Raw genomic sequence first — 12,692 nt, forward strand, 5'->3', positions numbered from 1 at the left:
ACAGCATAGTATTGTGTACATAGTACTCACGAGCATACTGTGTAAGCGGCCACAAGAAAATGGCCACAGGCATGTGCAGTCGGCTCTGCCCGATGGCAAAGCCGACTGCGCATGCATGCCATCTAAAGCTAGAAGAAGCCATCCGAAGAACATGTAGCAGAGAGGGCGTTCCAGATAAAGAAAAGGCCGTCACTGAAGAGTTTTCTCACAGCACTGGGGACGCCCCCAGTGCTGTTTGAGCACTGGGGACTACCCCCAGTGCTGTGAGAAGACTCATTTGCATTACAATGAAAAACAAGGATATCTACAGAACTGCGGCGCGTAGAAGACATCTAATTGTAGGAGAAGAATAGCCTTTCTTAAAGCTATTCCTATGTGTTAGGGAGAAAAATCATTTTTAATGATTGAATCCCTTTAAAGTAGACACCTTGCACACTGTCAAACTGCCACACAGCTTTATATACACACAGGCACTTTCATTGAATTTTTATTTAAAAAAAAAAAATTTAAATTAAAAATGCATAAAATTGATATTGTGAATAGAAGTGTGACTGAAGCAGAGTTATATTCACCACACTTTCTACATATGACCTCAACATGTGCAAACTTTGTAAATGTCACTTTGGTCTACCCCTGCATACACATATCTTCATAAATTTACTAGAACTGAATGCAGAATTATTATTATTTTCATAAGTACAGTGTCCATATTAGGACATCCTCAGATATCAGAGTCAAACATCAGATTAATGCTAGTTTACAGCTCTGATACCTGACTTCTGACATCTGATTTGTCTGACACCTGACTCTGACTAGTGACATCTAATACCTGACCCTGACACCTGACCCTGATACCTGACTCTGACACCTGACTCTGATACCTGACTCTGACAACTGACACCTGACTCTGACACCTGACTCTGACACCTGACTCTGATACCTGACTCTGACACCTGACTCTGACAACTGACACCTGACTTTGATACCTGACTCTGACACCTGACAACTGACTCTGATACCTGACTCTGACACCTGACTTCTGACTCCGTCAGAGATCAGACTCAGGCATCACATACAAGCCAGCACATACACTATGCCTCCCAATGATTGGCCAGGATTACAGAGCCCCCTGCTGACACTCAGGAGTAGAAGATACAGTGTATATAGCAGCTGCAGGCTGAGAATCTCAGATGAGACCTGATACCTGACTTGTGACTCCTTCATAGATCAGACTCAGACATCACATACAAGCCAGCACATACACTATGCCTGCTAATGATTGGCCAGGATTACAGAGCCCCCTGCAGGAGTAGAAGATACAGTGTATATAGGAGCTGCAGGCTGAGAAACTCAGATGAGACCTGATACCTGACTTGTGACTCTTTCAGAGGTCAGACTCAGACATCACATACAAGCCAGCACATACAATGGTGGAAACTTATCAAGTGAAATGCTCCAGAATTCTAGTATCATTTTCACCAAATACACCCTGTAACATGTTGGGCACCACATTTATCAAGTGTTTTAAATACTTTTAAAACTTGTGAAAAAACGGGCGTAGACTCACAGTAAAGGGGCGGGACCTACAACATTGCGCTACAAAAATTCACCAATAAGCTCCAAAGAACCTCAACTAATCTTCCATAGGAGACCCTGCTGCAGATTTTACCAAAAAATCATCAGAGAGAAAAGTCCTGCACAAAGTAGAGGAGGAGTAGAGCTGATTGGATGAGACTCTTGCAGTAATTGTCATTGACAGCATCTCCACCAATCAGAGCTTCTGAGGGAGGTAACTTCATAAAGCTGCTGAAGTCTGGTCAGGTGTCAGAGTCAGGTATCAAAGTCAGGTGTCAGTTGTCAGAGTCAGGTGTCAGGGTCAGGTATCAGGGTCAGGTATTAGATGTCACTAGTCAGAGTCAGGTGTCAGACAAATCAGATGTCAGAAGTCAGGTATCAGAGCTGTAAACTAGCATTAATCTGATGTTTGACTCTGATATCTGAGGATGTCCTAATATGGACACTGTACATAAGTATCTTATAAAATATAGGGTTTACACAAAATATAAAATGTACTCCTAAATCCTATGTATTTCCTGAAAGCAGACCTGACGATTATACAACCATAATCGACATTTATGTAAGTTTGTGACTGACACAAATTATTTTGAAAAAAAAATCACCAAAACTTGAATTTGCACCTAGAACTCACATCCACGTCCTAACAAGCAGCACTTTTGTCTCTGCATGATTTGTGCGGACACAGCTCGGGAAACAGATGGACCCCATTATAGTCTATGGGATCTGTGTGTTTTCATTGCTCACAACTTTTTAATGCATTCGGTATTCCATTTGGGGGGGTCCCCAAGCCGACTCTCCAAACGGAATACCGAACGCAGCTGTGAATCGGGTCTAAGATTGTGTTGTTTTTGTGTTGACGCCTAGTAGAGTTTTATGAATACCCCTTGAACAGGGAGGAGGAGACCGGGCTATCCCCATCTCATCCATGGAAGGCTGAGATGTGAATAACTCTTAGCAACACTTAGAATAGCAATTTCCTGATTTTCCTCTAAGAACTGAGATTGTATGGGCCGACTGACTCTAATCGATTAGAAGGCTCACCTTCAGAATTCTGAATGTATTGGGGAATTCCAGTCTGTATACATATATGAAGAAAGCACTGCTTAGTTTAAAATTAGCAGTGTTTATTGGTGACTCTATGAAGAAGATTTAACACTTGCAATATTTTCTAAAGCTGTGTAACTAAAGTATGATTTTTTTTTCATTTATTTATTTTTTATTTTTTTTTTTTTTTTTTATGATTAACTGGTTTGATTTGTCAATCAACAGTCCCTATGCCTTCTTAAGGCTATGGTCCCATTTTCCATTGAAGACCCAGAGAGCAATGGAGAGGTGGTGCTAGTGTCAACCTAGCATAAAAGGGGTTCCTACTTAGACTGACCATTGCCACCTATTTATGAATAACCATTAGGTAATACAACACTGGAAATGGGCTATGGGCATGGAAAGAAGGCATTGTAAAAAAAAAAAAAAAAAAAAGGTAATTAATGTTAGAGACCTAGAAAAGCTCTTGAAGGAAGGATATGTAATGCTTACAGTTATCCCTGCAGGTACTTGGAAATATGTTATACTTCTGTTAGTTAGCAAAAAATATCTTTCTGTTTGAAGAGAAGATAGTGATATGTGTGAGTCTGAACACGTTCCATTATATATGTGCACTATTAACCCTACCCTAAACTCCAGTATGTCTTGTACTGTATACAGTATCAACAGGCAGTTCAGCAGCAATTTCTACAGCAACAATATTTGATGCACTCCCTATACCAGCAACAACAAATCCCACCTCAGTATCCAGCTATGGTAAGTCCGCATAACATCATTGCTTAACTATGTTGCTTTACTTTTGCTAAATTACAATAAGTTTATTTTTAATAGCACATAAATGCACGAGGGATATATTAAAGTATGGTGCAAGGGAAACGTGGAAATCCATAGCAACCAATCTCAGAAACTGAAAGCACCCACCAGATTGGCGGTAATGGGATCCATTTTGCAGTTGCACTGGTTTTAGTGATGCTCACCCACCATGTTTTAAAGTGTACCTCCAGTCGTCCGCTAAACATTCGTTTAAGATATGCATTTTAGTGTGTGAATTGTAGAATTGAAAATCAGTGCTTTTTTGCTGTTTATTAGCTTTATTTCATTTTTTTTTTTTTTTACATTGGAGTCTAATTTGGAGTGGGTGCTCCATCTGCATCAATCACTCTAATCCTATTAAAGTCCATTGCTCTCATGCTAATGGATTAGATTAATGGTAATGTGGACCTACCCTTAGGAGATCGGAGAAGTCTGCAGCACAAATGACTCTTCCAGGCCAAAAAGGTTTAGTGTGCCTATTATAAGGTGCCCATTGATTTGTGTACTGTTTTGGTTGTGTTTTTTTTTTTTTTTTTTCTTTGTTTTTTAAGATATAACCAGATATGACACCTGAAGCTACTAGGGATGATTTTTAGCAATGGAATATTATTCTAGACTTCACTGTGTGATCTTTCAGCATCTCATATTCGTGACCAAGCAGGGCAAACACTTTTTTCTAATATAATGTCACAATTTTTCAGGCATTAGTGATCATATTAACATTTGTTGTCTATCTGAGCAACTCCATTATCCCAGACAAGAGAAATGACAAGGCTGTAATGAATTTGTCCCTTCCCCTCAGTTATGTCTGTGAAAGCCAACTATATCTATAAGAATAAGTTACTTTGACTCACTTGCCTTCTCTCAATTTCTTTCAGAAGATATATTTTATAACATACATTTTTGGGGTTTAATCTTTTTTTTTTTTTTTTTAAATGTAGTTTTTATTAAATTTTTAAAAATTTAATAAATTTTTTATTAAAAAAAAAAATGGTACCTACAAGTAAACATAAAAAATCCAACAATAAACAAATCAGTAGCAAAATAAAACAAACTAAGGGGGAGGGAAGGGAAAGGAGGACGGAGTCACAGACCGCGGAGAGTGCAATAAGAGTCCCAAGGCAACCACACTGCCTGGAAGGCATCTAAGGTGTGGTTGAGGGAGGCCGTCAAATTTTATGGGTTTAATCTTATGTTACAAAGCTTCAAATCCCCTGCTTCTCCTCACACAGCTATGAACTTAAAGTGTTTGTCCAAAATTAGGCCATGGAAGGTGAAACCCCCCCCCCCCAAAAAAAACATACTTTCCTTTTCCTGATGCTCCATTCTCTCCCAGCACAGTCTAGTCCTGCTGTTCAGATTTTCTTCCAGACAGACCTAGGCATAGATCACCGCACATGACCGCTGGCCTAAGGAAAGAGACCTGGGAAGTTACAACTTCTAAATCCAGTCTTGGGTTAAAAAAAAAAGAAAAACGCAGCTTTTTCTCAAAGCCTTGATTTGGCTCTAGTACCTGCAAGGTGGATGAGATTCTGCAGAAAAATATTCACAATGGAAATGTTACGATCTCAAAAAATGTTGAGTTTTTGTAAATCACAGCATGTCAATTATACATACGGAAACATTGGCGTTTTCCATATCGGTATAATAGGGACAGAAAGTCTGCAGACTTGCTGTGTTTGCTGGCCCATGTTGTTGTGGCCTGCTTGTCTTTGTATTGTTTGTTTGTTTGTTTGTTTGATTTATTTATATACTACAAAAAAAGAATTTATAAAAAAAAAAAAAAAAAGTAAAGTCTGCAGACGAAAACTTTGCTGACTTTCTGTGAAATGCACTGTGGAAAAAAAGAGCAATAACTTTATGCCCTATGGGAGCCTTAACCTTAGGGTGGTGTCCTCCTCACACCACCTGGTTTCAATGACAAGTTGTTGACCAGGCTTAGCCTGTGCGATGTACAGGTTAGGCCAAAACTACAAATTTTTATTTCTGGATTTACACGTAGCACTAACAAAGGCACTGACTTAGGCCTTAGGGCTAAACAGGTCAATGCACTTTGAACTGACAAAAAGCACCATCAATCACAATGAAGAGAAGAGGAAAGGTAGCTGGAAACATGGATTGACGTCATTAGCCTAGCCATTGCAGTTAGATAGCAGAGGTGGTCTGAAACCTAGGCAGCAAGCTGATGCATAATCATCAGTATCTGATAAATGTGGCAAGATAGACAAAGCAACGTTTCAGCCTGTTTACATATGATCCTGGAGATGGATGTAATGAAATAGTTGCTTAAAGGAAAGCAGTGGATTTTGAGCTTTAAAAATTATTAAATTAATCTGTGCTAAATATCTGGCATTTTTTTAATAAAATAAAAATGAGACAATACATACTTTTAAAGAAGAGAACATAGAACTGTAACTCATAGCTTATTTTATGGTTTTGCTTATGTGTTTTTTCTAACCAGGTTCACCAGTATCAGCAAGTTCAGTTACAGCAGCAGCAGCAAGCCCTGCTCCATCACCAGTCCCACCCGCCTCAGTATCTGACCTCTCCTCAGGAGTTCACTCCAGCCTTAGTATCATATGCTGCTCCCCACCAAGAGCAACTGGGAGCAATGAGAAACCTGTGTAATACTAACATGTAAGTAACTTATTGCTTTTACTGTAATATTGCTTTAAATGTACACATGTAAAAGCAGACTAAACAGTCAAAAGGTAATTTTCTATTACATACTAAAAGGTAACATTGGAAAGGATTCATGGGAACTGCATTTACATCTGCCCAATGCTCACACTAAATTAGGACCAAATCACACATATCTCATTAAAGACGACTAGAGATGAGCGAGTACTGTCCGGATCAGCCGATCCGAACAGCACGCTCGCATAGAAATGAATGGACGTAGCCGGCACGCGGGGGTTAAGCGGCCGGCCGCCGTCAAAGCGGAAGTACCAGGTGCATCCATTCATTTCTATGGAGCGTGCTGTTCAGATCGGCTGATCCGAACAGTACTCGCTCATCTCTAAAGACGACCCTTCATGTCCTCATGAATGTGCGGTTTTATATACCGTAAAAAAGTTGACAGTGCGCTGAATTCAGAGCACTGTCAGCTTTCCTAGTATGAGCCCCGGTGGTGGAGACATTGGTGCTGTTATCTCCCCACTGTCAGAAGTGCGTTCCAAAGACTTGTACTGGGATGGCGTTCCTCACAGCTCAGCCTACAGTCGGGGGGGACCACTCAGCTGTAGTATTATTGACCTCTATTGATTTATTCTGTTCAGCTCCACAGTCACCCACAATAACAAGTGGACCACAATCACCACTTGACATCTCTCTCATACCACAAGCTCACAGACCTGCCACCAACCATCTCGGATAAGTTCTTGTCATCCATAGGTACAGTAGACATCTGGGTGGCATGCCTAACCATATTCATTTCACCAGAAACAGCACTTACACCATTCTCCACCACTCTGCATTACAATCAGCAAAAGCACATGACACACTTACTAGGAGGGGCACTCCTCAGCTAATTCCCCCCCCCCATTCTTCTTCAGTTTCATTCTCCTGAAAAAACGTGTTTTGCACAACTCGACATATCAGGCATTTCACATAACTTATAACTGCTCAGTATCCTTTTATCCTTTTCAGCAGACAATAATGCTTGTAACATCTTTTTCACATGTAACAGTCAAAGCAACATTATTCCCTAGCTTACACATACCATATACCTCTAGGGCCGTGATGGCGAACCTATGGCACGGGTACCAAAGGAGGCACTCAGAGCCCTCTCTTTGGGCACCCATCTGTGGAGCAGATTGTACTGTGTGGGGGTCACTGTACAGCAGATTATAGTGTGTGGGGGCCACTGTGCAGCAGATTGTACTGGGTGGTGGTCACAGTGGAGCAGAAAGCTCTATAAAGCCCCATTCACATGACCGTAATTTGCAGTTCTGTAATTGTGCGCAATTGTGCATCCGCACATTATTAAGGTTAAATTCGCATGTTGGCACTTTGTGATAAATTAGTGAGTTTAGAGTTGCAGTTTGGGCACTCTGTCTCTAAAAGGTTCGCCATCACTGCTCTAGGGGCACACCTGAGCTAATCCCCTTTTTTTAACTTTAGCTACAGTTGGTTTACAAGCTAGTTGACATTCACCATATACCTGAACAGGCTGCATGCTATAGTCACAAGTTAAAGGTAAGTTACACAGTCCAGTCACATTAATGTGACCACCTGTCAAAATCCAGAATAACCACCTTTCGCAGAGTGGACCGCTGCAAGATGTGCAGGAAGAGAGGGGATATTGTGATGATGGTCACTGGGATGTTGAGCCACGCTCAATTCTAGTGCCATGGCCAGCTGCGCTAGGTTATGTGGTTGAACCTCTATGGCGCAAACAACCCGATGGTGGTGCCACAGATTCTCGATTGGGTTCAGGTCCGGGGAATTTGCTGGCCAAGGAAGTACCGTAAACTCATCCTGATGCTTCTCGAACCATGCACATACACAGCGTGCTTTGACACGTCGCATTGTCCTGCTGATAGATGCCATCCTGAGGAAAAACAATTTGCATGTAGGGGTGAACATGGTCTGCAAGGATAGATGCATACTTGTGCTGATCCATCGTGCCTTCCACAATGATGAGTGCACCCAGATGGCTGATGACACGTGCCTTCTGTGATTGGTTATGTAACATTGACGTCAAAAGTAGGCGTGGTCACATTAATATGACTGGACTGTATATTCACAATACGACATTACATTAGTCTCATCACATAACTACATAACAGTTGTGTATCAACGTCATCAGGCCCCATGACATGCAACATATTTTTAACACTTAGCTCACTAGACTTAAGTCCAAGTTGCACAGTCTCATCACACTCAGGACTCATTCTTACAAGCGGTATCTCTGGATGCAGTTCTGACCCACCCGGATAGTCAGACCGTGAAATTCTGCCTACCACCAAGGTAGTATCTTTCATGTGGGGCTTATGTGCACACTTCCTTTTAGGCAGCTGTGACAGGCGCCCTCTGCAGGGAATTTTTTTCCAGGAATAGTATTTTTTCTAGGGTTATCTGGAATACTATCTCACAACTGCCAGAAACAAGGAAAGTCTTTGCCCAGTGTGAACCTCGCTACACCAACAGCTGACACCTCCAACCACGATCTATAACCCTGCTTTGGGCAGGCCCAGATAAGAGAAGAGAAGATAAAGATAATCCTTTAGAAGAGTATGTTCACACAAAGTATGAAAAGACGCAAAAACGTCTCCCATTGATTTCTATGGGAGTCCCTCGCTATTTGTCTCAGTTAGCGGGGGAGGGGGGGGAGCAGCATGCCCAATCATTCGGGCCTAATCAGGACCAGGATGCCATGCAGTGCATCGGCATCCCGTTGCGGCTAGCCGCGCTGAAAAAGTCACACAGCGGAAAAGCTGTGTGAACTAACTCTTAATAGTCCCACCATGGGGAAATTCAGTGTGTGACAGCAGCATAGATAATACAATAATAATACAAAATACAAATACAAAAGTTCCAGGGTAAAAGCATTACATTGATAGTAGGTACAGATACAAAGGTCAAATGAAGGTCAAAAAAATAGTAGGAGGGATATCACAACTTAAGGATCTTTCAGTTCTCTGCATGGAATGAACTCCGCTTAGCCCGGCATTGGTCATACACAGTGGCATAACTAGGTATGGCGGGGCCCCATGGCGAACTTTTGACCCCCCTCGAACTATGGTCCCCCTCCTTCCTTTCCCCCCGCATTTCTGCGTGCTCTATTATGCCCCATAGTGGCCCCTGCACACAGTATTATCCACATAGTGGCCCCTGCACACAGTATTATGCCCCATAGTGGCCACTGCACACAGTATTATGTCCCATAGTGGCCCCTGCACACAGTATTATGCCCCATAGTGGCCCTTGAACACAGTATTGTACCCCATAGTGGCCCCGTAACACAGTATTACGTCCCTCAGTGGCTCCTCCACACAGTATTATGTCCCATAGTGGCCCCTGCACACACAGTATTATGCCCCATTGTGGCCCCTGCACACACTATTATGCCCATAATAAACACCCATGAACAATTATTATACTATTCAGACCCCAGAGTATAATAATCGGAGACCAAGGGGGGATACAAACATAAAAAACACTGCCACTTACCTATCCCCGACTTCCCTGCAGACCTTGGTGGTGTCGGACATCTTTTTTTTTTTTTTTTTTTTTTTTTATGTAGATTGTATGTCTTTTGAGAATGGGAGGAAATCCACACAAACACGGGGAGAACATACAAACTCCTTGCAGATGCTGTTCCTGGCGGGATTCGAACCCTTCCCTTCACTCCAGCGCTGCAAGGCTGCAGTGCTAACCACTGAGCCACCATGTTGCCCCTTTTAGTGTCGGCCATCTTCAATGATGTCAGAGAAGTCACATGACCTGGGACGCAGGTCCCGGTCAAGTGACGTCAGGTACGTCACACAACTAGGCCCGATGCCTGTATGGAGCGCGGAGAGGTAAGTAACACAGTTTTTTATGTTATCTTACCTCTCCCGGGTCTCCGATCATTATACTTGGGGGTCTGAAAAGACCCCCGCGGTATAATAATTGTGTTTGTGGGACCTGCGGCTTCACTTACTGATCCTGTCCCTGCCAGGATCGGTAAGTAAATAGGGCCCGTTACCGGCTGGAGTAACTCCAGCCGGTAACGGCCTATTAAGAAAAAACAAACAAAAAAAAAAACGCAGCGGAAGCGTCTCTCGCCGGGCCCCTAGTGTCCCGGGCCCTGTGGAAGCTGCTACCCCTGCTTCCCCAGTAGTTACACCACTAGTTGTACACCCTAACCGCAGCAGGGAGCGTTCCTTCTCACACTTAGGGTGAAGCAGTCGGTCACTATCAGAAGTCTTTCCTCTCTGCTGCGGTTAGGCTGTACACCCAACACAACATAACAGATGTTGTCTTCTTAGACACGTTAAGCCTCTCTTCATGAAGAGCTTCCCCTGATCCTTTTCTGTTGATAGAGCCACTTTTTCCATATATTAACTGAGCTTCGATTCTGTGTTCCAGTAATTGAGACTTTGCATAAAGACCTAGATAGTTCTGAGTAGAGGTATACCTTTCAACCAAAGCAACCATTTGATTCAAAGACTGGGGATTTCCCCGAGCAACCCAGTGATGTAAATCTCTAGGCAAGCCACTCAACTAGAGCTCAAACACCACTTGGTCCACAAACTCAGCTGGATTCAAGGCCTCGGGCTGAACCTATTTCCACACCAGATATAGATCAAATAACTGGGAACACCTTAGCCGCTTTGAGTGAGAGTTACTCTCAAGCGAGCTAGGATCTTGGCTTTTAGCAAGTGATCGTCATTGGCTTGTTCCTGAGTTAAATCAAAATAGGCTTTTTGGGACTCCCTAATCAGACATGTTGCCAAGACATTCTACACATGGCCGCCCTTTCTTAGTATTAACTACTATAATAGCAGGTAAATTGTCCATAAACAATGAATTAATCTTGGCCAAACCTCTTGATAATATGTAAGGGGGCCTCCCAACTCTCTAGATGTCTGGGGTCTGTAGGATCCGTCTGTTGAATCTGAACATAACCAATCCTTTTATTCTCAAGTATGTTCTCTGCTGCTAGGAGGAATATGGCAGCTGATACGTCAGCACTGACTGTTAGGGCCCCTTCACACAGAGTTTACACTCCGTGTATTCTGTCTACGCTTGGTGTATTCTGTACATTTTACACAAGTAAAAATACACGTGTAAAATGTAGTTAGCCATTGAGTTCAATGGCTTTTTCGTATAATGCGCGTCTTTTCGCGTGCATCTGCACGTGCGCAAAAAGATGCGTTTTATACGAAATAGCCATTGAACTCAATGAATAACTACATTTTACACGGGCATTTTTACACGTGTAAAATGGACAGAATACACGGAGCGTAAACTCCATGTGAAGGGGCCCTTAGAATTCATACATACATACATACATAAAGGCTCTATTTACAACAAGCTGCCTTATGTGAATGACCTAGTCACAGAGGCTGCTCTTTATGTCCGCAGGATATATTAATGATATTTGTTAACCAGTTCAACTTTTCTCTACCTATTGGAGCAAATTGACTAAACGTGTCTAATACTTAAATGGCGTAAAGTTGGGCCAGAAAGTATTTTCACTACTTTTACACTACAAATAGTTTGCTTACTTATCACCAATATGTTGTGGCATCATTTCTGCACAGCTATAGAGGATGTTTTATCTTAAACTGTGCCCAGTTGCAGTTAAGCCTCCCCGCCTTTTCAAGTAAAACCTTAAAAGTGTCTAAAACACATAACACACAGCTGTGGGTATTTATTATTAGTTTTTTTGAAAAAAAAAACCCACACCACCTTTTCACAGTCTTGAATGAAAGGGTAGTTTAGAGGAATTAGCGTTTTCTATAAGTTATGGATGCCAGTCAGCCATTGAAATCCATGAACTCTCACTTTGTATTTCTGAATAAAACTTGTCATTCTATTGTAACTGTGTATGTTAATGCTTCAGCTCTGCAGGTGTACCAGAGAAGGAACCCACTTCTAGCTTACCAAAACAGAACCCCAACAACCCCCCGGACATGTCGGGCTGGAATCCGTTTGGTGATGATAACTTCTCCAAGTTAACAGAAGAAGAGTTGCTGGACAGGGAATTTGACCTGCTGAGATCAAGTAAGGGGACATTGAAGGCTTAATTTGCTTCACAATATATTGGACACACAAACTCCCAGCCAGAATTTGCCCTGACTTATGGACCACAGTTTAACATACAACTTCTTTCTACGTGTCTGAAGGGCAACATTGTGTCTAACTTTATTAGGATTAAAAGACATGGGAAAGGGCTTGTTAAGAGAAGACATTGATTATAAATGAACTGTACAAGGAGGGACATTAACGTCTCTTACCTATTTTATTATTTTTACACCATTGTTACCTTCTTGATTCGGACCAGTGATGCCCTATGACGATACCTGAAAGAAGAGTTGGCCCTTTTGCACATTATGTTAATGTTTGCAAAGTTTATCTGATATGTCTCTGCCTGTAAGAGTCACTTTTCGTGTTCCATAATATGTTAAATAAATCTGTTCATCTCCTGTTTTGTTTGTATTGCTTGCATATAGTAGAATCTAATCTGATAGTTTCATCCTAGACTCATGAAGTATTAAAATTACTCTCACAAAATATTATAGATTGTCAGCAGCTTCTGACAAAAG

The 12,692-nt window shown here is 41.9% G+C and overlaps 1 protein-coding gene across 1 annotated transcript in view; it reads left to right on the top strand.

Moving 5' to 3' along the window:
* Positions 1-12,692, top strand: part of BMP2K (BMP2 inducible kinase) — a 153,580-nt gene that overhangs the window by 121,033 nt on the left and 19,855 nt on the right. The window contains exons 12-14 of the mRNA XM_075284144.1: positions 3,283-3,378; positions 5,897-6,072; positions 11,990-12,150. Coding sequence (XP_075140245.1) covers positions 3,283-3,378; positions 5,897-6,072; positions 11,990-12,150 — 433 coding nt within the window. The remainder of the gene's footprint in view (positions 1-3,282; positions 3,379-5,896; positions 6,073-11,989; positions 12,151-12,692) is intronic.

Source organism: Leptodactylus fuscus, chromosome 1 (assembly GCF_031893055.1).
Source record: "Leptodactylus fuscus isolate aLepFus1 chromosome 1, aLepFus1.hap2, whole genome shotgun sequence".
NCBI lineage: Eukaryota > Metazoa > Chordata > Amphibia > Anura > Leptodactylidae > Leptodactylus > Leptodactylus fuscus.